At 49.1% G+C, this 25,792-nt stretch overlaps 2 protein-coding genes across 11 annotated transcripts in view; one reads left to right on the forward strand and one right to left on the reverse strand.

Moving 5' to 3' along the window:
* Nucleotides 1–9,415, forward strand: part of TCOF1 (treacle ribosome biogenesis factor 1) — a 38,482-nt gene extending 29,067 nt beyond the window's left edge. For 2 of the 10 annotated variants that reach the window (XM_015585301.2, XM_015585305.2), the window contains 9 exons: nt 471–607; nt 2,090–2,203; nt 2,503–2,746; nt 3,234–3,319; nt 3,877–4,057; nt 6,068–6,616; nt 7,307–7,404; nt 8,244–8,287; nt 8,991–9,415. In XM_015585301.2, coding sequence (XP_015440787.1) covers nt 471–607; nt 2,090–2,203; nt 2,503–2,746; nt 3,234–3,319; nt 3,877–4,057; nt 6,068–6,616; nt 7,307–7,404; nt 8,244–8,270 — 1,436 coding nt within the window. In that variant the 3' untranslated portion in view covers nt 8,271–8,287; nt 8,991–9,415. Of the gene's footprint in view, nt 1–470; nt 608–2,089; nt 2,204–2,502; nt 2,747–3,233; nt 3,320–3,876; nt 4,058–6,067; nt 6,617–7,306; nt 7,405–8,243; nt 8,288–8,990 lie in introns of those variants that run through there. The other 8 variants (XM_015585302.2, XM_025043008.1, XM_025043009.1 and 5 more) reach the window with 8 other exon arrangements.
* A 1,181-nt stretch (nt 9,416–10,596) lies between these two features.
* Nucleotides 10,597–19,202, reverse strand: CD74 (CD74 molecule). The gene is made up of 9 exons (XM_006906402.3): nt 18,892–19,202; nt 15,374–15,546; nt 15,084–15,163; nt 14,513–14,575; nt 13,698–13,793; nt 13,197–13,290; nt 12,042–12,233; nt 11,475–11,537; nt 10,597–11,241 (listed from the first exon to the last, which is right to left on the reverse strand). Exons 1-9 carry the CDS (start codon nt 18,966–18,968, stop codon nt 11,231–11,233), a joined length of 849 nt encoding a protein of 282 aa, XP_006906464.1. The 5' UTR covers nt 18,969–19,202; the 3' UTR covers nt 10,597–11,230.
* Nucleotides 19,203–25,792: the final 6,590 nt, after the last annotated feature.

Here is a 25,792-nt window from a genome sequence, read left to right on the forward strand (position 1 = left end):
TTGCCAGTGCCATGTTGGACAAAGCTGAGGGTTTTGTTGGGGCAGATTTTTAGCTTTTATAAATAGTGCTACAGTGAGCATCGTGTAACTGAGCCTTTGCAGATGGCTGTGATGATTCTCATGAGAGACTGTTTTAAATACACAGGAAGTTTCATTTGGCACCAGTGCTCTCACCCATTGCTCAGGAGTAGCAGCCGGGCCAGCTGAGGGGGAGCATCATGGAGGACTGAAATGGGGGAGGGGCTGAGGAGAAAGCCAGGGTCACTGCCTCAGCAGCCATGTGATCTCCCTGAGCCTTTTAACGGGGAGCTTGAGACAGCTCCTGCCTTGAAGGCTTGGGGAGAGCATTACACAGGCTTCTGCATATGCGCTGAACACCATGCCAGGGCAGATAAATTGGGTATTGCCACTGCTGGGGAGGCCATGGGGCTTCTGTGCCCTGACATGCACCCCATCCTGCTCCATTTCAGGCATTAAAACCAACATGGTGGCCGCGCCCACTGCCCACCCAAAGACAGCCCTCAGAACCAGCATTGTTGGGGCCAGCAGCAATGAAGAGTCCAGTCGAGTGCCAAAAGGCAAGAAACAGGAGGCACCAGCCGCTCAGGTACCTGGCGGGCAGGAGAGAACTGTGCACACCTGTGGGGGTGAGGGGACTCCCTACTCTCCCCACTTGTACCCACACATGCCACTGGGTGGGACTGCAGTTGCTCTCACCTACCCTCCCAGATTAGCTGCCCCTCACAGCCAGAGCCTCTACTGCCCTCTGGCTCTACTCGGATCTGAGCTCCTGGGATACCTTTGAGTGGGCAGGAACAGTCACCTGGGGACATGGCACCAGGCAGAGTCAGCACTACTCCATGAGTCCCTCATCAGCTTTTCCAACATGGTTGGTTAGGCTTTTGATTTGTTTTTTTCCTCCCAGTTTTGAGATGCCGTGAGTAAAAGTTGCCCTTTTTTAGTGTACCATACTAGTAGTGACTTAATATCTTCCCAGCCTTTACCATTTTCAGTGCATTTTTATTTTGGTCCTTGCCTGAAACTAAAAACTGGGCAGGGCACAGTTAATGGCCCATTGTTCAGAGGTTAGAAGGTTGAGACTTCTCCAGGATTAGGGAGGGCCAGGCCCAGGTCTCGTGGCCCCCAGTCCAGTGGTCTTTGGGTCCTATCAGTTCATTTTCCTGTTTCCTCACCCCTTCTTTCTGAGAGGGCAGGAGAGAGCTGGGGGAGGCCGGGGCGGGTATCTAGGCTGTGGTCACTGCAGCCATTCAGCCAGCAGATGGTGCTGAGCATCTGTCCGTGTCAGGCACTGGGGATACAGCAGGAAGAAGACAGGGAGGTCTCTGCCCTCGTGGAGTTCCCCAGTGAGGTGGCAGCCACTAAAAAGGGAAACCAAAAAAATAAAGTACTCACCAACTGGTAGGTGCTTTGATGAAACAACATAAACTGGTGATAATGGGGTGAGCTGCTTTAGGAAGGACGGGCAGGGATGGCCTCCCCAAGGAGGAGACATGGAAGCAGATGTAGCAGTCTGGCCAGGGCGAGCTGGCTGGGGACCCTTTAGGGAGGCCCTTGGGGGTCAGAACTGGAGGGAGTAGTGTGGGGTGAGAGGTCAGGCCTGAAAGGCCGTGGTCAGGAAGGGCAGTTGGGGGCTGGGAGGTTTTCTGCGAGGAGTCATTCCCAGTTCTCTATCAGTTCTCTCCCTGACTGTGGGTCTGGGAAGCAGGAGTGGCACCCAGGAGACTGTTGAGATGGCTGTTGCAGCCACCAGGCTAGAAACTTATACCTCATGAAGGTTCAGATTGAGTTGGGGGGCCTTGGGTGGGGCCTGGGATGCTTCCCTCCCCAGGGCTGGAAGTATTGGGGCTTTCTGAGAATGATGTGATTAGATCATAGCCTAAAGCCGGGCACCGTTTTCTGCCCAGATTGTGGCATGGCCCCTTTGACCACCTCAGTCCTCACTCCAGCCCCATGGCTCCTTGCAGATCCAGGTCCGCTCCCATCCCAGGCAGATGGGATCTGACCAGAGCATGGCAGAAAGGGCCCCTGAGAACCCAGGAGTCTCAGGGCTGCCTTTGGCTGTTCACAGGTGACAAAGAGGAATCTGGCTCACCTCCCGCTGACCCAGGCTGCCCTGAAGGTCCTTGCTCAGAAAGCCAGTGAGGCTCAGCCTCCTGCTGCCAGGACCCCGTCTTCAAGTGGGGTGAGCTGGGGAGCCAGGGGGGCCAGGCCCTACCCTAGAGGGGACAGTGATCAAAGACCACAGCAGACAGGGGCCCGAGTCCCATCACCAGCACTTTCCTGCCCTGCGACCTGAGCACACGTGCACACTTTCCTCGCTAGGCCTCGGCTGCCCCTCTTAGGGAGTTGTGGGAGGATTAAATGAGGCCTGCGTGGGAAGCGACTAGCACAGCGCCCGGCCTTCAACTGAGGTGTTCAGTAAGCCCCAGATCTTATTTCCACTAATTTTTCCTTCCACTTTTTCTCCTTTCACCAAATTAGATTGACAGTGCTCTGGGAATACTCCCTGCGGCAAGTCCCAAGAGCACCCCTTCGCAGGCCAAAGTGACCAACAAGCTCAGAACACCCGAGGTTCCTGTGGTTCCGCGGGCCACAGCCCCTCCCTCGGGACGCACCAAAGCCAAGGCCTCTGGGACCTCAGATGACAGTGACAGCAGCGGCAGCTCTTTGGGGAGCAAGGAGGATGCTAAAAGGCCCCAGATGGCCCCGTTGGCCCCCAGGCTGGGTGAGGGTCCCAGGGTAAAAAGGCTGGGTGGGCCTGCAGTGGGGAAGAGGCAGCCTGGTGGAGCCCTGGGCTCAGGCCTCTCTCTGCTTTGTATCTCCCCTTGTTCTGCGTCTTTGGCCTGGTCATCCTACACTGGGTCCCAGTTTTCCCACCTGTACAGCCCCATGAAGCTGATCCACATGCCTCGGACACTGTTGTTTGACCACTCCCAGCTTTTTGGAATTAGGCTCGCATAGCTGATCCCCGCAAAAATTCCAGGGCCACCCCACCACACACGGGAAAGCAGGGAAGTGTAAGCGGACCTTGGCAGCTAGAATGGAAGGTTTGGACATTCAGGTGTCTTGCCTGGAATGCCATGAATAGCAGTCGACCTTGGAGCAATAGGAGCAGCTGAAGCCTTGGGCGGGAGGGTGAGGCACATTCAGAGGGCCCCAGCCATCCTGGGGACCCTCATGAAGGGTTCTGCAGGATGCCTGTGCTCCTCCAGTAGGTCCAGCACCCTCCAGGAAGGAGACCTTGGTGGAGGAGACCACAGCAGAGTCCAGTGACGATGAGGTGGTGGCACCTTCCCAGGTAACTGCAGGGAGGTGGGTTGGCAACTGGGGGTGGGGGTGGGGTGCCTCAGGCCAGGCTCCTCCCACCTGATATAGCCTTAGGCTGAGGCCACCCCCCAGGTCTAGGGTCAGGGCCCTTCCTCTTCCTAGGGGCCCTAAGCAGGGTCCTGCCTTCCTGGAGCCAGGCTGTCTCCTCTTCCGAGGCCCCATTTCAGCATGAAGCCATGAGTAGCTAATTCTTAGAGTCTGTAGAAAGGGTTCACCTTGATTTTAGGTGATTCCCAGATAAACACATTCTTTAACAGATGGGGTTTTTGTACATGTCAAGCAGTAGTGGTTTTCCATTTGCATTAGTAATAAGAAATTTTCTTTTTAAGTGTGTCCGTCTAAAATATGTATTAATTAAAATAGTGCAAGAGGTACATACAAAGGGCTGATGTGCCTGATGTGCCCACCACCCAGCCCAACAGAGCTGGCCCGATCTTAGGCATCCCTGGGCTGATGCCTTCACAGCAGGCCATGACTCAAGGGCTGAGTGGGTGGGGTCACAGCCTCTTTCACACTGGGCTTCTTCAGTCTCTCCTCTCAGGTTATGTGACCCCTGGGCTAACTCCATCCAGTTCCCAGACTGCAAAGGCTATTCCCAAGCCAGCCCCCAACCCCTCGGTTTCCTCTGCTCCGGCCACCAAAGATGCCCCAGATGGTAAGCAGGAAGTGGAGCCCCAGCAAACATCAGGCACCTTGTCCCCTAAAACAGGTGAGTCAAGGGCTACAGGAAGGACACAGCAAGATATGGAGGGACGAAGCAGTGGCCTCCTTCTTTTTCTCTTTCTCAGGAATAGTCCCACCAGTATGGTCCTGGGTAACATCAGGGCCTCTCCAAGTGAGGCCTAGTACCCCTGCATCGTGCCTGGAGGTACTCATCAAAGTGCAGCGGAGCCCACGCCCAGGTGTCTGGCTCCCATGGTCTAGGGCAGCCTGGGAGTCAGGTCATCCTGGCCTGTGGGAGGCCGGTGCACCTGGTAGGGAGACCCCCGCCTTAGAGGAAGTGCACCTTGACTTGCAGAGTAGACTTTGGCTCTCTAGCTTCCCTGTTGACTTTTCTTCCTAACAAATGGGCTCATGGTGTGAAGTGTAGGGATTCAGGGAGCTCAGATGAAAGGCAAGAGCCACATTTGGAGAAGTCTCCAGCACGGGGCAAATAGCCCAGGCAATGGGCTGACTTGCTGTCAAGCCTAAGATGGGTCCCTGGCCACTCTGGGCCTCTGTCTTAACCATCCACATAGGGCAGGGGTTGGTGCATCCAGTCAGTGTCAAAGCATGGCACACATAGAAAATAGTCATGTGATATTTGGAGGGCAGACCGAAATGCTCAGGTCACCAACCTGGGGCATCAGCTACCCCTGATTCTGCCAGCACTAAGGGACAGGTATCTCAGGCAGGCACCCTTGGGATGGCTCTAAGGGTTCCCCAGCCTTGGTGTTCTGGGGTATTTGTAAACAGGAAACAGTGAAGTGGGTTGCAGGGATAGAGGTTGCCAGAGCCAACTCTACCCTCCTCGGTTCCCCCTCTGGCTGACTCCTCCAACTGCTAGGACTGAATCGGGCCTTTCTCTGTCTGGGGACCCTCTGCCCAGCCTGCCCTGTCCAGCCTGCCCTGTCCACCTTGCCTAGTCCGCCGCAGCTCTGGAGCCAGAGCTGCTTCAGGCCCCACCCTAGGGCCCACTGCACATTGCAGGGAACAGTCCCACCTTGCACCGTGGAACAGGGCCAAGCCACTGAGCACCTTTCAGAGCCCAGTGTGTAAGAGCCCTTATGCCTGTGACGCCTGTGATAGAGTAGAGACCTGCCACGTCACCTGGGAAGTTAAGGATGGTGTTGGGACACATGCTAATGTCCTGCACCCCCAAGTCCTTAGGCTTTTAGCTGCAGCTTGCCCGGTGCCAGGTCAACAGAGGAGTCGTTGCTCACTTTCCTTCCCAGTGTTCTTCTCTTTGTGAGAGGCGGGTGCGACAGGGCGACATTTTAGATGGGGCTGTGGAGGTTTTTTTTCACACGTGTAGTCAGCACTGTTATCAAAGGAGAGCAGAGGCGTGGAAAATTCTAAACAAAGGCTGTACCAGAAGTCGCTCTGGCAGGCAGTAAACCTGCTTAGTCAGCTGCCACATGTGTGTACACCATACCCATCACCCCCAAGCTGCCTGGACCCCTGGGCAGGAAGGGCTGTGGGCCCGCTGCGTGTAGGTGGGCATGCGCTGAGTGGCTGCATGGCCTTCCCTTTTGTCATGAATCTACAGTTTAGAAGAGGGGGCCGCACTGTTCATCGGACCCTTCATTTTACAAACAGGGAAACGGGCCATGGCAGGAGCAGGGTCATATCTAGCAAGTTGGTGGTAGTCAGACCTAGAACCCAGATCTCTTGCCTCCCAGTTCTGGACACATGGCCAGACAATACCCTCTCCTTCCTGTCTGACCTTTCATTTCGTCGATAGATTTCAAGCCCTTTCATTAACATTCTGGAGTCATTTCCCATCCCCAACCTGAATTTGAGATTTTAATGTGAGGAGACAGAGCTCTAAGTTATAAGATGGCAAAAAAGTGTGAGCTAGGCGATTCAGTGGGGGCAGAGTGACCACTGGGCCTCATTTTCCCAGTCTGTACTGTTGTCAGAGGATATCAATCCTGCCCTTGGATCTCCTTGGCTCTTGTCCCATGGGAGGTCTGTTTCCCAGTCTCTCAGATCCATGACACAAGTCCTCTCTCTGTAGGCAGACAAGAGGCTAGCACCACACCTCAGAAGCCCCAAAAGCCGAAGAAGGGGGCTGGGAGCCCCCAAGCCTCAACACTAGCACTGCATAGCGACCTCACCCGGCGCCTCCTGAGTGAGCCCTGGCCCCTGAGCGAGGCCCAGGTCCAGGCCTCGGTGGTAAAGGTCCTGACGGAGCTGCTGGAACAAGAAAGAAAGAAGGCCATGGATGCCGCCAAGGAGAGCAGCAAGAAGGTCCGGGCGGGCCACAAGCGGAAGCTGTCAGGAGACCAGGCAGTTGTCAAGGCCTCTAAAAGCAAGAAAAAGAAGCAGCTGGTGGCTAGGGAAGGTGGAGGGGATGCTATTTCCCCAGAAAAGGCCCCCAGGACTACCAAGGGGAAATCTAAGAGAGACACAACAAGTGGTAACAACAAGGAGAAGAAGGAGAAAGAGTCTCCTGCCTCCCATGGGATCAAGGAGAAGCCAGAAGGGAAGCCAGAGATGGCGAAGGTTGACAGTGGAGACCAAACCAACCCAAAGAACAAGAAGGAGAAAAAGAAATCTGACAAGAGTAAGTGGCCATCCACACTCCCCTGGGCCTGTGCTGAGAGCTGTCGGTCACCACCTGGGTGGGATGGGCCCTCAGCCAGCACAGAAGGGAGAGGTTGAGACATGCTTTGTCCGGGGTCATGGGGGCAGATAGTGGCACAGCCAGAACTAGACCCCGGAGTACCTGGGGCAACACTGCCAGGAAGACCCCGTGGCTCCAGGGCATGGCCTACTCCCCACAGTGCTCACTCCGAGTAGCCTACGGTCACGGGCACATTCAGCTTCAGGCTTCTCAGGTCTGTGCTCCAGCGGTACTTCCCCTCAGAGGTAAAGTTCCCCCTTATTGAGCTCTGTGCTAGACTCTGCATGTGGTGGGACTTCATTTAACCCTGTATAACAGGTGATGTCTCCCATTTTATAGGTAGAAAATGACTTTTAAACATGTAGATGTTTTTAAAAGTGACATAGAAAAATAGTAATAGTCCAGGTGTTCCAAGGGTGGGGCAGAAATCTTGAGGCTGGTCCCTCAGACCAGGGCAGGTGATCACAAAGGCCTGTGTTTTCATGGCTCCCCATGGTTTGGGAGAGCTAGGCACCCAACACTGGGAGGAGTTCTAGGATCCCTGGAGATCTGCTGTGCGTGTCTCCCGACATCGACCCCAATAGTTCAGGTTAATATTTGTTGTTTAGGAAGTTTATTCTCTTCCCTCAGAAAAAAAAGATAAGGAAAAGAAAGAAAAGAAGAAGAAACCTAAAAAGGTCTCAACCAAAGACCCTGACTCAGAATTCCAGAAGAAAAAGAAGAAAAAGGTAGAGGGAGTTCCTGAGGGGTTTCAAGCTAGAAAAGGGACCCAAACCCAGTCTCCAGCGTGAATGTGCTCTCCCCATCCTTCGCATATCGGGAAGGGGTGGGAGCCAGACCAGGTCCCCGCCCCCTCTCATTCTCGGGGGTGGGGGGTGGGGGTCTTGTGAGTTGTAACACTAGAGAAGAGTCACCCTGAGGAAGGACAAGGTCTGCATGTGGAAGCCATGGAAATGGCCCTGTCTTGTCTGTGAGGTAGAAAGATGTCCTTAGGGTGGATGAGGGAGGAGACCCCCAGGGGGCAGGGAGGATGAGGAAGCTATTAAAGGTTTCACGTGAGGGGAAGCATTCCCTAGGAAGGCATGCCCCAGCTGACAGCAGGCCCTGTCACAGAAGCACTCATCCATCTGCTTCATGGGTGATAAAGGCTGCTCGCCTGAAGAAGCTATTAAAGGTTTCAAGTGAGGGGAAGCATTCCCTAGGGAAGGCATGCCCCAGCTGACAGCGGGCCCTGTCACAGAAGCACTCATCCGTCTGCTTCATGGGTGATAAAGGCTGCTCGCCTGAAGGAAGGGGCTCAGCACCCTATACAGATGACGCTCTCACTGGCCAGCAGGGCCTCTGCTGTGTTCAGAAGAGCTGAACATCTATTGCTGCAAAGGCTTCTGTTTCTTTCTCGAGGGCATGCAGGCCACTGGCCCTGCCCTCGGGGATTCCTGTATACCCAATGTCTGTTCTGGGGGGCCCTCATTCTCAAGAGGGAGCTGTCATGTCCCCTCCTTGTAGGGGCAGCATAGGTGGGGAGACTCTTGAGGTACAAGAGCCTCTCACAGTTCTCTCCTCACAGAAGAAGACAGCAGAGCAAACTGTCTGAGCGGCACCAGGCGGCAGGTAAGCTTCCCGGCCAGGGGGCCCGGCAGGACCTGGTAGGCGGGCCCCAAGGGGAAGGGGGCCTAGAGAACAAAGTTCTGTTCCTCAGGGTCAGTGGGGTGATGCCAGGAGCTGGAGCTACTGCACAGTCATGGCGGTGGCCGCACCAAGTGCTCCCCGGGCACAGGCACTGCACAGGCCTTAGGAGGCGGGCCCTGGGCGGCGCCTCTTTGTAGGTGAGGAGGCTTGAGCTGGCGCTCTCCCTCGTTGCTATCCAGTTCCTTTTCCGTGTTGTTTTGTAACTGAGGGCATTTGCCCGTGGGAAAGAAAATGGTTTCCTTAAGCCACTCTGATGGACCTGCGCTTCCGGAGTAGTGGCGAAGGGGTTACGTGCTCCAGCTGCTGAGCAGGCCCAGCAGCCACCCAGCCTGCGTGAGGGCAATACAAAGCCTGCCTGGGCCCGTGTCCAGGGTTAAAGAAGTTCAAGCCCTCAGCCCACTTCCCGGGACACACTGAAGTGTCTGCTGTGGTTAGTTAATGCTTGTCCACTGCATCGAGATGCCAGCTTTTGATTTATTTCTCCTTGATGGAGAAAAAGGTCAGGAAATCTTCCATCTAGATGTGTTTCCTTCCCCCAGTGACTTCTTAGCCAAGTGGTGCCCAACCCCATGCCTCTGCTCACCATGGGTTGCAATTGAATTTTTAACTTCACCTTCCTCCCCAGAAGACAACGACCAGCTGCAGTGTCTGTGCTGGCCCAGCCCGTGAGCCCTGCTGAGGTTGGCCCGAGGAGGAAGAGGAGGAAGTCCACTCACTGACCCTGCACCTGACTTCTCTCCTGACCCAGGATGCTTCGTATAGATGTGTACAGAATATATATATATTTTTTTAAGTGACTTGCCCCTCCCTTCTCACACCAAACATGCCCAGAGGCCTCGGGACTTTCCACCTCTTTGCCCTGCAGATCCAGTAAGGCCCAGCCTGTCACTCCTTCCATGTCCCCGGTCCCTGGCTTACACTGAGGTTTTGTCCTCCTTTTGTCAGTTTTTTCCCCCTTTTTGTGTTTTTTTGGTTTTTTGTTTTTTCCTTAAAAAGAACTAAGAAAATAAAAGACTTTAAGGAAAGGTCACGTTCCCAATGCACCGGGAGGAGACGTCTTGCAATTGACTTGTTCTTGGAAGGGAGAGTCTGGCTGACAAACCGTTGCCCAGGATATGTTCTCGACGACTGTATATGGAGGCTCTGGGATGCTGTGCTGAGCGGGACAGTTTGCCTCAGTTAAGTGTCTAGAGTGAATTGGTGTGGGGAAGGCTTCCTGGAGAAGGTGGCATCTTAGCTAAGGGGGAGCTCAAGCATGGTTGTGGTTGATTTCCAGATGCTGAGGTAGGCCAGGCAATACTCAGAGGCCAGAAATGGAAGAGGGGCCTTTGAAGTTTGGAGTTGGGTTGGAGATGGGGGCGGGCCCTTTGAGGTATCTGGTAGAGAATAGCTGTGGCAGGCACAGTAAAGGCAGGAAAACCAATCAGGACTGAGTTGCCCTCGTGTCCAGGTAACAAAGGTTGGTAATGATGAGAGCAAGAAGTGGATGAACTTGAAAGATATGTCAAGGTGCTGTCTACAGGACTTGGTGAAGGTCAATAATGCAGAGGCCCGAGCAGTGTGGAGCACCTGAGGTCGTGGAGATTTTTCTCCAAGGTTTTTAGCCTCTGCTAGAGACAGCGAGAAGCTGTGCAGAAAAAGCACTGTGCTAGGGAGGTCTTGGAGCCCCAGGTTGGCATCTGGCTGAACCCTTAACTCGGGGCCCTTGGGCAAGGCCCTCACATAGCCTCTCTCTCCCCATGAGTGCGGGTCTAGAGCAGAGGCCACAGAGTAGTGTCCTGTAAGGCTTCTTTGCAATGGAGTTTTCACTGAACATCGTGATTTGGGTCTCCTCTTGAAAAGTCAAGAAATCTGGCAGCAGGAGCCCCCGCTCCCTCCTGGCAACAATTGTCGGGGTCCTGTGTTGCTGTCATCTGTCGCCACACTTCTTAGTAGAGCAATAAAAATGGGGGTGTGGGAAAATGGAAGCAAGACCAAGAGGAGCCTGTGTTTAAAAAACTTTGGGCAGGAGCCTCCTTCCTTTTGGAAGCAGAGTATTCCTGTGTTAAACATGGAAACCAAATGTGTTTGTGCCCAAAGATATCAGCACCCCAGCCCTGCCTGTCACCACAGGCATCTGTGGTTGGGCTCCCTGGGCTGCGTTCTCCCACCCGGACCACGGGATTCGAAGTCTTCAGTCACCTCCTTGGGGTAAACAAACCAGATCCAGCAGAACAGCTAGGAGCCAGAAGTGTTCTACTTACTACCTTTATTTTCACAGGAGCCACGGCCATGAGGGCTGATGACAAGCTTGCTGCAGAGGGAACTGGGGGTTGGCACAATGAGGAGGGGTTGAGGGTGAAGAGGCAGGTTCTTCCTGGCAAGTGATGCTGGGGAAGTGGAAAGGGTGACTTGGGCCCCCAGTTCCATTGGCCGGAAAGCCAAGGCTAAAGCCAGGATGGAAGGGACAACAAATGTGTTGGGCCCTCGGGCTTAGGGGAGCATCCTCTGCTCTCCCTGCACCTTCTCTCCTTGTCCATTGGTCTAGATCTTGGGGTTCCATGTCGGAGGTTGCTGTGGTGTCGGAAATGGAAGTAGCCTAGCTCATGGTCCACCTCCTTGGGTCTTTGCGTCCCTGCTGGTGGATGGGAGGTTGGGCAGCAAGGCCCTCCTGCGTCGTTAAGTGTCTTGTTCTGATGTAATTTTGTTATGTCCAAGGATGATGGAGAGCCAGATGCCAATCTCATGGACTGAGGTGCAGGGTGAGAGGGAGTGCGGGGAGGGGCTATAAGGGGAGGAGTATGGGGCTAGGATTGAGGGACAGAGGGGAGCAAGAAAGCTGGCCATGCAGGGCTGGCTGGGTGCCGGTGTCTTCAATTGCTATTCTCACATGATGGCTATGGAAAGAGAAGCAGCAAGTTAGGTTTGGAGTCACCTGTTATCCCTGCCTCTTCCCAGCATGTTGGGGCCTCATAGCCATCGAGGACTCTCCACCCTCCACTGCCTCCTGCTCGGGTATAAGTACTGACCCACCCACACCCCTGTTCCTCGTCTACGAAAGGGACGTCTCAGGTTGGGGAATGGACCAGGGTTGTGCCATGCTGGGCATCCCCCCTGCAGGCGCCCTTGCCTTGGCTCAGATCTTGCTTGGTCACACCCAGCCCGGACGACAGGTCCTCCATGTCCACTGGCTCTGCAAAGGAGTAGCAAGGTTATTTGTTACTTGCAGTCCAGCTGCCGTAAGGGAGACTGGTTCTTCCCAACCTGGCCTCAGACCTATCCTGGGAGGGCAGGCTCTGAATGGGAGGATGCTTTCTGAATGGTAGCCATGAAGTGTAGTTGGGGAATTGAGAGGAAGGCCATGAAGGGGATGATGAAATGAGATGAATGGATCTGTAGGACTTCTGGATGCATAAGTGGATAGTGCATGGATGGTAAAAAATAATGAAAAGATTAAAGGATAAATGAATAAGTACAAGAGCGTGGATATCAGGAGAGAAGTAGATAGACAAACAGATAAGGAATGCACACGTAGGGGGCTGGACAAAGGGGTGGATGCATGGCTGGCTGGCTGCCTCCCAGGGAGCTGCCACCTCAAGTGTCATAGCCACATGTGCCAGGAGAGACCTCTTGCCCTTCAGCCTTCCGGGTCCTTCCTGCTCCTTTGATAATCCCTGGCACAGTGGCCACTGCTTACCACTGCAGTTAGAGCGCTTGCGGCTTCTGGTGTGGGGAACCTCGGTGCCGTTGGGGAAGACACACCAGCAGTAGCCGATGCTCCCATAGCACTGGAGCGGCATATAGTTGCCATTCTCGTCACACTTGGGCTTGAACATGCCTGGGTGGATGGCCGGGATGCGGCTGACCTCTTCCAGGCACTTGGTCAGTACTGAAGCGACAGGCATGGTGAAGACATGGTGAGTTGGCTCTGGGCCAGAGTCTCAGCAGAACCAGAGGTCCACATACCACTGCTGTGGGCCTAATGCCTTCTGCCCAAGTGACTACTCGCTCTACCCATTGCACAGATGGGGAATTTGAGGCCTGGACCAACAAGGTCCAGGATCAAAGAGAAAGTGAATGGCTATGTAGCTAATTCATCCCAGAACTTGATTTCTTCTGACATTCTATGCCTATTAAACTTTTAGACTTGCACATGTGATTCTGATTTCTAAGAAAAAACAACAGATACCTTGGTAAGTCTGAGGTTCTATTCCTGGGGTTATCCAAGTAGAAATAGGGGATTGTTTGTAGAGGGGATTGAAACATTACCTAGAAGTTGGTTTAGACAGCATCTAAGGTGACTTCCGTGAATATGATGGAAAAATCTGAGGCCCACACAGGGTGGGCCATTGATTTTCCACTTCTGAAACTGAAGCCCAGAAGGAAGAGACGCCCAAAATTGCAGGACAAATTATCACCAGGATTAAAACAGGCATTCTTAAAGACTTTAAGGCTAAAAATCTTAGTATACATGAGATGGAAAAACTCCAAGGCCCTCTTATCTGGCACGCTGTCTGTGTGATCTTGGGGAATTCCCCCTGGGGGTGGAGAAGGTCATTGTGATGACTCCTGGGATGTTTTGGATGGTTTCCGCTCCAGGCCCACTTGTTCAGTGCCATCCTCCACAAGTGAGGTCACCTCTTGAAGGGAGGCCTCTGTACCCTGTGGGCCCTCAGATAGTATGGGACTGGGGGCAGCCAAGCCCAGAAGGAACATGCAGGAGAGAGACAGGAGAGGTGAGAGAGGCTTGGAGAGTCCAGTGCTTGGGTCAGGGAATGCTCTAGGCTCTAACCTCTAGCTCTGGGGGAGCTCTCAGAAACCCTAGCACCCCAAGACTCCCAACTCCCTGTACCTTTTGTTGGAACTTGAGTGGGCTTGGGCTTCTCCTCCAGTGAGTTCTTGCTCATTTCAAACAAGAGCCACTGATGCATCCAGTTCTCAAAGGCCTAATGGGGGCAGAGACGGGGGGTCAGGGTCAATAGCTCTCTCTAGCCCTGCCTGGCTTTGCCCCTGGGGACAGAGACATGGAGGGCCTGGCAGAGCACCTACACCCAAAGTCCAGCTGTAGCCTGGTTCCCCCTTAGAGACCCACAGGGCTTGGTCAAGGTGGTACCTCTATGCCAAGCACTTCTGTGTTTGTGGCTTTGGAAGTTCTGGTAAGCCTCTTCCAGCTTTCCAAGAATGGCCTCCCCAGCACACCCCCTGACCCCACCTTTTCCCAGGATTTCCCCAGCACACCCCCTGACCCCACCTTTTCCCAGGCTTTCCCCAGCCTACCCCTCACCTCACCTCTTCCCAGCCCTGCCCTAGATATATCAAGAGAGAGGGCACCAGTGCAGGGAAGCCTACTGACCTTCCAGTCCAGGCCCTCCATGGTGTTCCTAAGGCGTTTCAGGTTCTCTGGGAAGCTCCCCTTCAGTTGTGGGTACACCTTCAGGGGGTCAGACTTCTGCAGGGCAGCAGGGCAGGAAGGAAGGTTAAAAAGAGCTCCCTGCCAGGTGAGGTGAAATGTGCAAACCACGTTTCCCTGCTATTCCATTCTGAGGGTTGGACCGAAGCTGCACCCAGCTCGGACCCTCACCTATGATGGATCCTTGGGGAGGGGAGGTGGTGAGGGCAATCTAGCACAGCTATAAGACCCCAGGGCTGGAATGGGGGACACCCAGATTCCAGGCCCAGTTATACCAGTAACCCCCAGTCTTCTACTCCTTGCAGATGCCTACTCATCTTTCAGGTTTTACTTCCTCCAGGAAGACTTCCGGACTCCTCCCCCAGGTAGGATGGGCCCTCTGCATCTTTCCTCACAAAACCCCCTGCATGTCCCTCATCACCTGGTCACTTGTCTGTCTTCCATGCTAATATAGGATCCCCATAGGATTGGGAGCTGAGTCTGATTGCTCCCCCTTGTGGGCCCAGAGCCTGGCACAGAGTAAACATACAATAAAAACTTGGGAAGGAAAAAATGAGTCTTGAGCAAGACACTTCCAGGGTTTGGGCCTCCGTTTCTCCATCTCAAAACAAAAAAGGGAGGAGCGGTGGGACTAAAGTACATATAACATTTCAGGGCCACTCGCATTCCTTCATTAATCCAGTGAGGCCGTACTGAATATCTACTGTGTGCCAGACACAGTGCAGACAGGCAGGGCCACCCGGCCAGGCCCCACTCACCAGGAGCAGGTGCATCACATGGTCCAGTGTCGAGTTGCCGTACTTAGTGGCATTCTGCATGGGCTGTGGAAGGAAGGAGTGGGGGTTAGGAGGAGGGGCCCTGGCACAGAGGCAGCCACTGGAGTCTGCAGTCCCAGATGCTCAAGAAGACCATCTCTGCCACCTCCAAATGTGAGAGCGTGAGCAAGTCAATTTTCCTTCCTGCCTCAGGGTCCTTATTGGTCAAAACTGCATATACTTACCTGGCCAGGGCTTTGTGGACAGTGGATAGTTTTATGAACAGCAACATTATCTATATATGGTAAGGGCTTTAAGAATAGGAGGGAACTGAGATGCCATGGGACATGAAAAGCACCTTGTAAATGGGAGGGCTGGGCCCTCCTCCCAGGGATGGCCCCAAGAGGCTTCCTTCTAGCCCTGGGATTCTTCTGGAGGTGGGCCCTGTCCCCCAGTAGTCAGGACATCTGCCCAGCTGGGCTTTTCCTGGGTCAGCTTTCTCCCCTGTTCCTTGTCACCTGCCCTCCGGCTTAGATAACACTTTCCCCTTCCACGGCCCTGGGGTTGTCCTTACCCCCTGAAGCACGCCGTCCATGGGCAGAGCCTGCATCAGCATGGGGGTGGCCACCCGCATCTTGCTCACAGGTTTGGCAGCTGTAGGGTCAGAAGACATAGCATGAGTGTGTGTGGTCCCAGTGCCCAGGGAAAAGGGTTCTAAAACTGGGGACCAGGATCTCAGACCCAGATGAGAAGGGGCTGGAATTCCAGACCCAAGGGCGAGGACAGCGGGCCCAGCTAGGAGAAGGAATGGGATCTCTGAGGTGAGGGACAGTGGGGGAGTCAGGATGGATATGGAGAACGCACACTTGGGAAGCTTCATGCGCAGGTTCTCCAGTTGCAAGTTCTGTGAAGTGACCGTCAGCTTGTCCAGCCGGCCCTGCTGCTGATACAGGAAGTAGGCGGTGGTGGCCTGGCCAGCCAGGAGCAGAGCTACCAGGACAGAAAAGCCTGTGTACAGGGCTCCTCGGCTGCAGTTTCTGTTGAGGGGAGAGGGCAAGTCAGAGGAGAGTCCATGGAGGTGGCTGCTCCAAGGACTGGCTGGGAGAGGGGGAATGTGTCCCCCCACTTCCATCAGCCCACTCACCCACGCCCCTCAGCTACCTCTAACAAACACTAAGCACAAACAAGTGCGTTAGGGACATGCAACTTAAAGACATTCCCCGGGCCCCTGAAGGGAAGGGGGTTTTCACCCTCCTACGTTCCCAACCCCTGCAGTGAAATCAGAGAGAAGAGAAGGAAGTGGGACGTGGACAATAGAGCTTATGGCCCACCCGAAAAAGAGAAGCGAGGCCTTGACATTTTGGGATTGGGTTAGGGGCATCAGACAATGTCAGGCTGGAGCAGGGCCAGGTACTACCGCTACTGGAGGCACATCCTCTGCCCCAGATGCTGTGTGTCTTTGAGCAAGTCTCTGCCCCTCTCTGGGCCTGTCACATGAGCCATTTTAGGATTTGGTAGTTTTCTTTGAAATAAGCTGACTGTGGGCACAGACATATTTCAAATGGTAAAATCCACTCAAGAGGGATTTCTGCAGGAGTATGGTACCCGAGCTGTGTGACCTGGGAGAATCTCTCTTGTTCTCTGGTTGCACAGGGAGGGGTGACCCGGCCTCAGACTTCAGGGAGCCCCAGCAGCTGTTGGCCCTGGGTGCAGTTTTGGGGGCACATACACAAGTTACAGTATGGGAGATGTAAGGATTCTGCTCCAGGACCCTGAATGTTCTTGACCTGTTTTCTTCCACCGCAATCCAGGGGTGGGACTACTAGGACCCCATTAGAAACAGGCTGAGACTATACCCTCTTTACTCCAGCAACCCAGCAAGGAGGTTTAGGAAACTCCAGCAACCCAGCAAGCAGGTTTAGGAAACTTTTGCCTAGTAATCATGGCATCACAGACACAGTTCATACTCATTGGCTTTCTGCTTGCCAGTCCTCTGTCTCTAGGCCTAGGCTCAGCCCAAGAGATTGTTATTCTGGAAAGAAAAAGCAAAAACCCTGTGGAAAAGAGGAGACCATACAGGAAGGGAAAACAAATCCCACTTCTGGGTCTTTCCAAGGAACAGGGTAGCCTGGGGTCTTGCCTGAGTTCGAGGTCTCCAGTACACTATTTACATGCTCACTCCACACCCAGTCTAGTCCCAGCTCTGCCTCTCACCATATGAACTCAGGGAAGTCACTTCCTTTTCTGAACTTCAGCTTCTCATAAGGCCTAAGAATCTAGAGAGCCACATTAAAGATGAGATCCATTACCTGGATTAGAGCTGCTCTGTCGCTCGCTTAGCTCAGGGACCAGGGAAAGTCAACCTCTGAGTAAACTGAGGTAAGAGCATCTACCCAAAGCGTTGCTATATTAAATAAGATTATGAGGGTAAAGCTCTCACTTCCTTTAGTAGCACATAGTTAGCACTTCATAAGCAACACTGGCTACTATTCTCAGGTGAGTTAACGCTAGCATCTGGTTTCCTTCCTCTTTATGCATCTTAAATTTCTGCCCCCTGGGTTCTAGATGAGAACCAGTTGGCCACCTCTTCATTTCCTCCTTTCCACTGCTTCCTTCAATTAAAAAAAAAAAAAGGCCAAAGTCTAGAGCCAACCAAAACTAGGAGGAATGATGATGCAAATGTTGCCAGGCAGAAGTGTTCACAGAAGGGTCCGAAACAGGCTCAAGTCTGGAATGGCCTGAGCACACAGGGCCCAGCCAGTTCTGAAGAAGTAACTGAACTAAAAAAATCAGACAAGGGTTTGACGAGGGGGCACCCTCTCTGTACACTGAGCCTGCCCTGGGCGTGAAACTCACTGGGTGGCCTGAGTTCAGAGGGTCCCACCTCCTCTCCCTGCAAATTGTATCTCTAGAAGGGGGTCAGATGGTACTCCGCTCAAACTCTAAAACCAGACTAGTCCTGGGTTCAAATTCTGACTCTAATATTTACTGGCTGTAATAACTTAGGTCACTTGCCAAAATGAGCCTCAATTTTCTCTTATGTGAAATGGGGATAATAAAAAGTATCTGACTCAGGGTTGCTGAGAATTAAGATTGAGTTTAGCGTTTACTTAAGTGCCCAGCACATAACTATCACAGTAATTACTAACAGTGGCTGAGAACTGGTAACAGGTACACAGTGAATGGAAACTATTATCATGACTGTTGTCTTTGCTATATTACTTGAGACCCAGAAAGAAGCAGTGATTTATACAAGTCACATGTGACAGCACAGAACCTGGATCAGAATCCAGCCATCCCAAGGGAGTTGGCCCTCCTAGCTATGGGATTCCCCAGGTTTTCTCAGGCCATTGCTCTAATGGTCCATATCCAGTTACCTGTCCTCCTGACATCTCTGTGCCTCTCTCAAACCCCTTTCTGCCTGGCAACAGCTGATATCACGTCTAGCTGTAAGTCCTAGTAATTCTCAAATTACTTTTTGGAGATTGGGGGAAGTGAGGAACATTGGGTTAACAGCATATAGTCCCCCTCCTTTTTTTTTTTTTTTTCCAGGGAAACACAGGTGAGGCCATCTAGGAGCTAGGAGAGGGTGGCTAGGAGAGGGGGCCCAGGGTTCTCTGGATGGCTGTGCTGGCCCAGCTGCAAGGAAGAGGGCACAGGCAGAACATGACCCACATCAACCATCAGCCCCTTCTAGAAATTTAGCCAGAGCCCTACTTGCCCTTTATTAACCCCCTTTCACCATCTCTCAATCCCTCCTGTGATGGCTGACGTCTCATATATTCCATAGACGCCCGCAGCAATAACTGCCTTCATAGAAACACCTATTCCCAGGGGACTGGGGAGGTAGACGGGGTAAAAGGGGGTCAAAAATGTGGTGACAGAAAGAAATCTAACTATACGAGGTGAACACACAGTGTAAATATATATATGCCTTACTGTTAAAGTGTACAGATGAAACATTAAGTTCATTAACCAATGTCACCATAAAAAATAAATTTAAACAAACAAACAAAACACCTATTCCCATCCATAGTTATTAGGAGGGAATTCTCCTGCGATGCTTTTTCACGGGGGCATCCATGAAGCCCCTGATATTGTATGAAACTCTGGGGAGAGTCGAGAGCCCTCTTCTGATTTCCAGAAGGCAAGTATATGATGCAGAGAAAGTTAAAAACCCTGCCCTAGAGAAACTCCCTCATTTTACGGGAGGGAGCACCGAAGCCCAGGGCAGCCCAGAGACTCGCTCAGACCCACCCAGTTAGGGTTAGAGTCAGAGCCTGACTTCTTGCCTCCTGTGACTCCAGTATAGGTTTCCTTCCCCGGCACCTGTGCCGTCTGTGCCGTCCAGGATTCGTGTGCTCTCTCCTGTTCACACATACCTCTCTGGGGCTCCGGGCCGCTGGCCCAGCATGGGCAGTTGCTCGTGGTTGGAGATGAGGTCTCGCTGGTCTTCCATCGTTCTGGCCTCTGGTTCTCCCCACACCTCTTGCTACCACTGCTGCTGCTACTGCTGCTGCCGCTGCTCTCTTCGTATCTGAGATGCTGAACTGCTGGCTCACCTCTTGAAGTTGGGGTTGAGAAGGAATCTGATTCGTCCACAAGAGGCCACTCCTCTCACCTGGTAGAAGTGGAAGTGAAAGCCACAAAGCTGGAAATACCCAGACTTGGGCTAAGCAGACTTCGATGGGACAAGATGGGGAGGGGGAGCTCCCCAGGCAGGTAGAAAGGCCAGTACACATCCATTGGCTGCCCATGGCCCTCATCACTTGTTTCTGGGTAGACCTTTGGATTCATAAGGCTCTTTGGATATTCAAGAAATGTTCATTCCCTAGACAGGAAATCACTTTGAAGCAGAAAATGCCTTTGTTTGTCTCCCTTTTTCACACACAGATGAGTGGATGCAGAAAAGAGCTGCTTGCCCTCTGTTACTTAGACAAGTCCCCCTCCTCTCTGGCTTCATCTCAAAAACAGGGGAGGAAAGTTGGGTTCAGTGTTCCCTCTGCTCCCTTCTAACTTGAGCATTTTATGAAGCTGAGTCCATGGTTCTAAGGCTCTGGTACCAATATTTACCATCATGTAGTAAACCCTCCTTTGTGCCAGGCCCTGTGCTGTTTACATGCTTTATTTTGTTTAATCTTTACAGTGATCCTTTGAAGACTTTTATTTTATCATCTCCAGTTACAAATAAGGACACGGAGGCTTTGAGAGGCTACTTGCTTGTCCAGGATCATACATCCAGGAATCGGTGGAATCTATGTTTTTAACCACTTTATCTTTCTGCCTCCTGATGCTCAACTTGGGTGGTTCCAATTCAGGAAGAGTGGGGGCCTCTACAGGGAGGGAAGGAGGAGGGACTGGCAAAGGGTAAGTTTAACTGTTGGCAAGGTTTTATTTCTTACTATGTCTTAAATGCCATGTTTGTTTTACTAATCTTAAATCTGTATGTTTAAATTTGCATTAATAATTTTTGTTAAAGACTGTGATTCTAAGAGTCAGTGATTTTTAAATTTCAAGAGTTAAGGGAGATAGATAGTATATATATTTGGGGGGAGGGAGGAAGAAGAGCAGATATGGCCTTTGATGCACTCAGACCTTAGTTCAAACACCAAGTCAGAAACATCGTGGCTGTATGACCTGAGCCAGTCCCTCGACCTTTCTGAGTTGGTTTTCTCCTTTGTAAAGTAAGGACAATAATACTAAATTTGAAGAGTTGTTAGATTAAATAAGCATTTAGAATAGAACCTAGTACCACAGGAGATGCTCAAGAAATTGTTATTATTCAAATATTTACTATTAAGGTATTTTCTGCCCTGATTGCAAACCATACTAAGCTATAATAATCATAACAGCACAGTACTGACACAAAAACAGACACATACATCAATGGAACAGATAGAGAGCCCAGAAATAAACTCTCGCTTATATAGTCAATTGAGCTACAACACAGGAGGCAAGAATATACAATGGAGAAATGACAGTCCCTTCAACAAGTGGTGTTAGGAAAACTGAGCAGATGCAAAAAAATGAAACTGGACCACTCTCTTACAATATATACGAAAATAAACTTACAATGTATTAAAGACTTAATGTAAGACCTGAAACCATAAAACTAAGAAAACATAGGTAGTAAATTATTTGAAATCAGTCTTAGTAATATCTTTTTGGATATGTCCCCTCCAGCAAGAGAAACAAAAGCAAAAATTAAAAAAATGGAACTTCATCAAACTAAAAGGCTTCTGGCATAGCAAAGAAAACCATCAACACAACAAAAAGATAACCTACTGAATGGAAGAATATGATTGTAAATGATAAATCCAATAAGGGGGCTGATATCCAGAATATATAAGGAACTCATACAACTCGATAACAAAAAAATAGTCCAATGAAAAATGGGCAGGAAACATGAAGAGAGAGACATTTCTCCAAAGACATACATATGGCCAACAGACACATGAAAAGCTGCTCAACTTCACTAATCATCAGGGAAATACAAATCACAAGCACAATGAGGCATATCACCTTAACACTTGTCAGAATAATTACTATCAAAAAGTCAACAAAAAACAAGTGTTGACAAGGATGTGGGAAAAAGGGAATATCCTTGTGCACTGTTGGTGGGACTGCAAATTGGCACAGCCACTATAGAAAGCAGTATGGAAAGTCGTCAAAAACTAAAAATAGAACTACCACATGACCTGGCAATTCCATTTCTAGGTTTTTACCTGAAAAAAATAAAAATACTGATTTAAAAAGATATATGCACCCCTATGTTCACTGCAGCACTAGTTACAATAGTCAAGATATGGAAGCAACCTAGGGGTCCATCAATAGATGAATGAATAAAGAAGATGCAAGACACACACACACACACACACACACACACACACACACACACACACACACACGGGAATAACACTCAGCAATAAAAAAGATCCTGCCATTTGCAACAACATGGATGAACATAGAGGGTATGCTAAGTGAAATAACTCAGAAAAAGACAAATACATGATTTCACTTATATGTGGAATTTTTTAAAAAATCTAAACAAATGAACAAACAAAACAAAAACAGACTCATAAAAACAAAGAACATACTGATAGTTGCCAAAGGGGTGGTGGGTGGAGGGAAGGGTGAAAAGCCGAAGAGGAATATTGTCAATAATAGCCTGATAACTTTGCATGGTGACAGATGGCTACTACACTTAGTATGGTGAGTGCATTGTAACATATGTAAATGTCAAATCACTATGTTGTACACCTGAAACTAATATAATATTGTATGCCAACTATAATTTTAAAAAATATTTTCTGGATGATCAAGACAAATGAAATCATATAGCCACACAAACTTGTGCGTGAATGTTCATAGCAGCTTTACTGGGAATGGCCCCAAACTGGAAACAACCAAAATATCCATCAGTACACACTGGATAAGCAAACTGTGGTTCATCCATACAATGGAACGTTGCTCAGCAATAAAAAGGAGTGAACTGCTGATATCCATACCTGCACGAATCTCGATTATGCTTATGAAAGAAGCCAAACTAAAGACTATATACTGTATGATTCCATTTAGATAATATTTAGGAAATGCAAACTAATTTACAGTGATAGAAACGATGAGTAGTTGCCTGAGGACTGAGGGAGTGTGGTGCAGGAAGGGACGAGAGAGGGATGACAAAGGGGCACAGCAAAACTGCTGGATGTTATGGCTATGTTCATTATTGTGATTGTGAGGCTGTTTCCATGATGTATGCATATGTCAAAGTTTACCAAGTTGTACACTTCAAATACATAAAGTTTACTATGTGTCGATCATACCTCAGTAAAGCTGTTTTAAAAGTAAGATCTTTTAAAAAGATGACTTAAAACATAAGCAACAAAGAAAAATAGGAAGTTGTTCTTCAAAGTACACTATCAAGAGAGTTGAAAAGTCAGTCCAAAAATAGGAGAAAGTATTTGGAACCCAACAATAAAAAGACAACCCAATCTCAAATGGACAAAGGGTTTGAATAGACATTTCTCCAAAGAAGATACACAAATGGTCACTAAGCACATGATAAGATGCTCAGCATCATTAGTCAATAGGGAAATGCAAACTAAAGCCACAATGAGGTACCACTTCACACCCACTGTAAGGGCTATAATGAAGACAAAAACAAGTGTTGGTAAGGATGTGTGGAAGTTGGAACCCTCATATATTACTGGCGGAAGTGTAAAATGGTACAACTACTTTGGAAAACAATTTGACAATTCCTCAAAAAGTTAAACACAGAGTTACCATACAACACAGTAATTCCACTCCTAGATATCTACAAATAGAAATGAAAACATACATCCACACAAAAATTACAAATGTTCATTGCAACAATATTCATAATAGCCCAAGTGAAACAACTCAAATATCCGTCAACTGATGAGTAGGTAAACAGAATGTGGTATATCAATATAATGGAATATTATTAGCCATAAAGAGGAGTTAATATCTCAATAAAATATTTTTAAAAGGAATGAAGTACCTATGCATGCCACAAAATAAATTTTGAAAACATTATGCTAAGTGAAATAATCTAGACACAAAAGGCCACATATTGTTTGATTCCATTTTTGTAAAATATCTAGCATAGACGAATCTATAGAGACAAAAAGTAAATTAGCGGTTGTCAAGGGTTGTGGGGAGAAGGGGATGGAGAATGATTGCTAATGGGCATGGGGTTTCCTTCTAGGGTGATGAAAATATTCTGGAATTATATAATGGTGATGGGGGCACAACTTTGTGAATATACAGAAAATCATTGACTTGTACAATTTTAAAAGCTTGAATATTATGATACTTGAATTATAGCTCACTTTAGAAAAAGATTTCTTGGTAATGATGGTTACAATACACATATATCTTGGCTTCCTCTCCTGCTTTGCTTCTGTAACTAAATGACAAAGACTTATGGGGTTATTTGTTTGTTTAAGTGTAAATCTATAAGGACAAAGAGAACAGGAGATGAAAAACAGAAGCAGAACTTTGGGATCTGGAAAGCAGGTGGACTAGAGGTTACTCCCTTAGCAGGCCCCAGAAAGCTGTATCCTAAACCTGCAGCAAGAAAAGTTGAGAAACCACCTATTTCTGTGTCAGAACAAGCTCAGGAATTGGGGTATTAGGCATGTAGGTGGGAGTAAAGGTAGGGCCAAGAAGAGGAGGATTACTTGGAAGTCTGTTTATGAAATAGTTGGATACTTGCATCCTCTCTCTCCCCAAGGACCCCTCTCTCCCGCTGAGAGAAGACTGGAAGTTCATCCCCGCAGTGCAGGGCGTAGGCTTGGCGCTGAAGCTGGGAATCCCAACTCAGTTCCCAGAATGCCAGAAGCTAGGCCTTCTCCCTCCAGGCAGTAAAAGGGAGGATCCTTCTCAGGGAAGCATGACCATCCCAGGAGGAATGACCTAAAGATTCTGACATTTGGGGTTCCCCAATGAAACAACCCAGCCAGATAACCCTACAGGGAAGCCCTCAATGGATAAGCCCTACTCATAAGTCACAGCTTCCACCAGGCTTTTTAGACAATCAAGGATTCATGGAACAGCTGAAGAAAGCCTCTAACATAAAAGAGAATGAACGAAACGAATAAACAAACCCAATAAAGCACCATGGAGGAAAAAAATATGGTCATTAATAGCCTTAGAGAAATAAAGGACCATATTGCACTCAAGAAATAACTAGGATGCTTTAAAGATATACGTACTATTAGCAGAACAAAACCACATCCATTTAGAATTAAAAATACAAGGGCAGATGTTAAACAATCAGTAGATAGAAGATAAAGCTGTTTTTTTTTTAATTTCTTAGAAAGTAGACCACAAAGATAAAAAAAGAGAAATCATAGAGGAAAAAAATAAGAAAACTAAAGACCAGTCTAGGAGGCCCAACGGCCAAATATCAGAGTTCCAGAAATAGAGAACAGAGAAAATCGAGGGGAAGAAATCATCAGTGAAATAAAACAGTACAATTTCCAAAACTCAGACATAAATTTCCAAACTGAAAGGGCCCAGTCAGTTCTGGGGATAAGGTATGAAAATAATTTCTTACTAAGACACATCATTCCTGAAGTTTCAGAAAAATGAAGACAAGATTACACAAATTTCCAGAAAGATGAAGAAGACAAAGTTCCAGGAATCAAAATGACTTAGCACTTCTTAACAGCAACCCTAGAAGCCAGAAAATAATGGAGCGATGCCTTCAAAATTCTATGGGAAAAAGATTTCTACCCCAGAATATTTACTAAACCAAAATATCAAATAGGTGAGAGTGTCATTAAGATATTTTCAGATATAATCAGTATCTTTAAATTTTTTGCTTTCTCAGAAAGCTTCAGGAAGGTATGCTCAACCAAAATGAAGTTCACTAAAAATAAAAACCTGCCACACGGGAAACAAATTCAACTCGTGAGAGAGAATGGGGACCCCCCGGATGAGAATACAGAAAAACCTCAGGAGTAAAGCGACAGATCCACACTGGATGAGGCCTGAAGACTCTGAAAGACATTTCCTCACCCAGTTAAGGGGACAGATATCTGATATGCCTGAATGTACTGAGAGGTAAGTTAGATCATTTTTGGAGACTATGAAGTTGAATTAAAATAATTTCATAGAAAAGCAAATGAAAAACCAAGACAATTCTTAATTCTTGGGAAAACAAAGTTACATAGGAAATGAATAGTGATCCTAGTATGCTATGTAGCTCAGCTAAGAATAGCATTTATGCTATATTATGAAATGATGCTATAGTCATGCTATATGATATTACCATATCATAATATAGTAAACATTCAATACTGAGCTAACTAAACATACAATAGAGGCACACAAGAGGATGGGAGGACATGAAGAGTGACCTATGGGGACAGAGGAGGAAAGAGAACTAAATCTTCATCTGTCATAGTGAAAAGCCAACCGGATAATGTTTAAAACTGAAAATTCAGAAAGTAACAATACCAGAAGTTATTAAGAGATATGAAAGTAAATACCAAAAAAATTGGCTGTTTTAAAATGGTGTGAAAAGGTGAGGAACTGTTGTTTTTCATAGCCAACCTTATAGAATTATTTGATTCTTTAAATATGTGAATTTATAACTTTGATACAATGTAAAATTTAATTTAAAATAAATAACAAATGCATCAAAGTCTGTCAATTCTAAGTTGACCACGATAACAAAATGGCAGTCTAAAGCCTTTTCCTCTGAGGCATCTTTATGCCAAGGCTCAGGGTGACCCCAAAGGTCATCCTGTCCTT

This window comes from Pteropus alecto, unplaced genomic scaffold (assembly GCF_000325575.1).
Source record: "Pteropus alecto unplaced genomic scaffold, ASM32557v1 scaffold40, whole genome shotgun sequence".
Classification (NCBI taxonomy): Eukaryota; Metazoa; Chordata; class Mammalia; order Chiroptera; family Pteropodidae; genus Pteropus; species Pteropus alecto.

Coding starts and splice junctions, on each gene's coding strand:
- CD74 (XM_006906402.3), bottom strand. CDS start 18,968: ATGGAAGACCAGCGAGACCTCATCTCCAACCACGAGCAACTGCCCATG. Junction 14,576..15,083: donor TGGACGGCGTGCTTCAGGGG/GTAAGGACAACC, acceptor TTCCTTCCACAG/CCCATGCAGAATGCCACTAA. Junction 12,234..13,196: donor CACTCAAGTTCCAACAAAAG/GTACAGGGAGTT, acceptor CTGTCGCTTCAG/TACTGACCAAGTGCCTGGAA.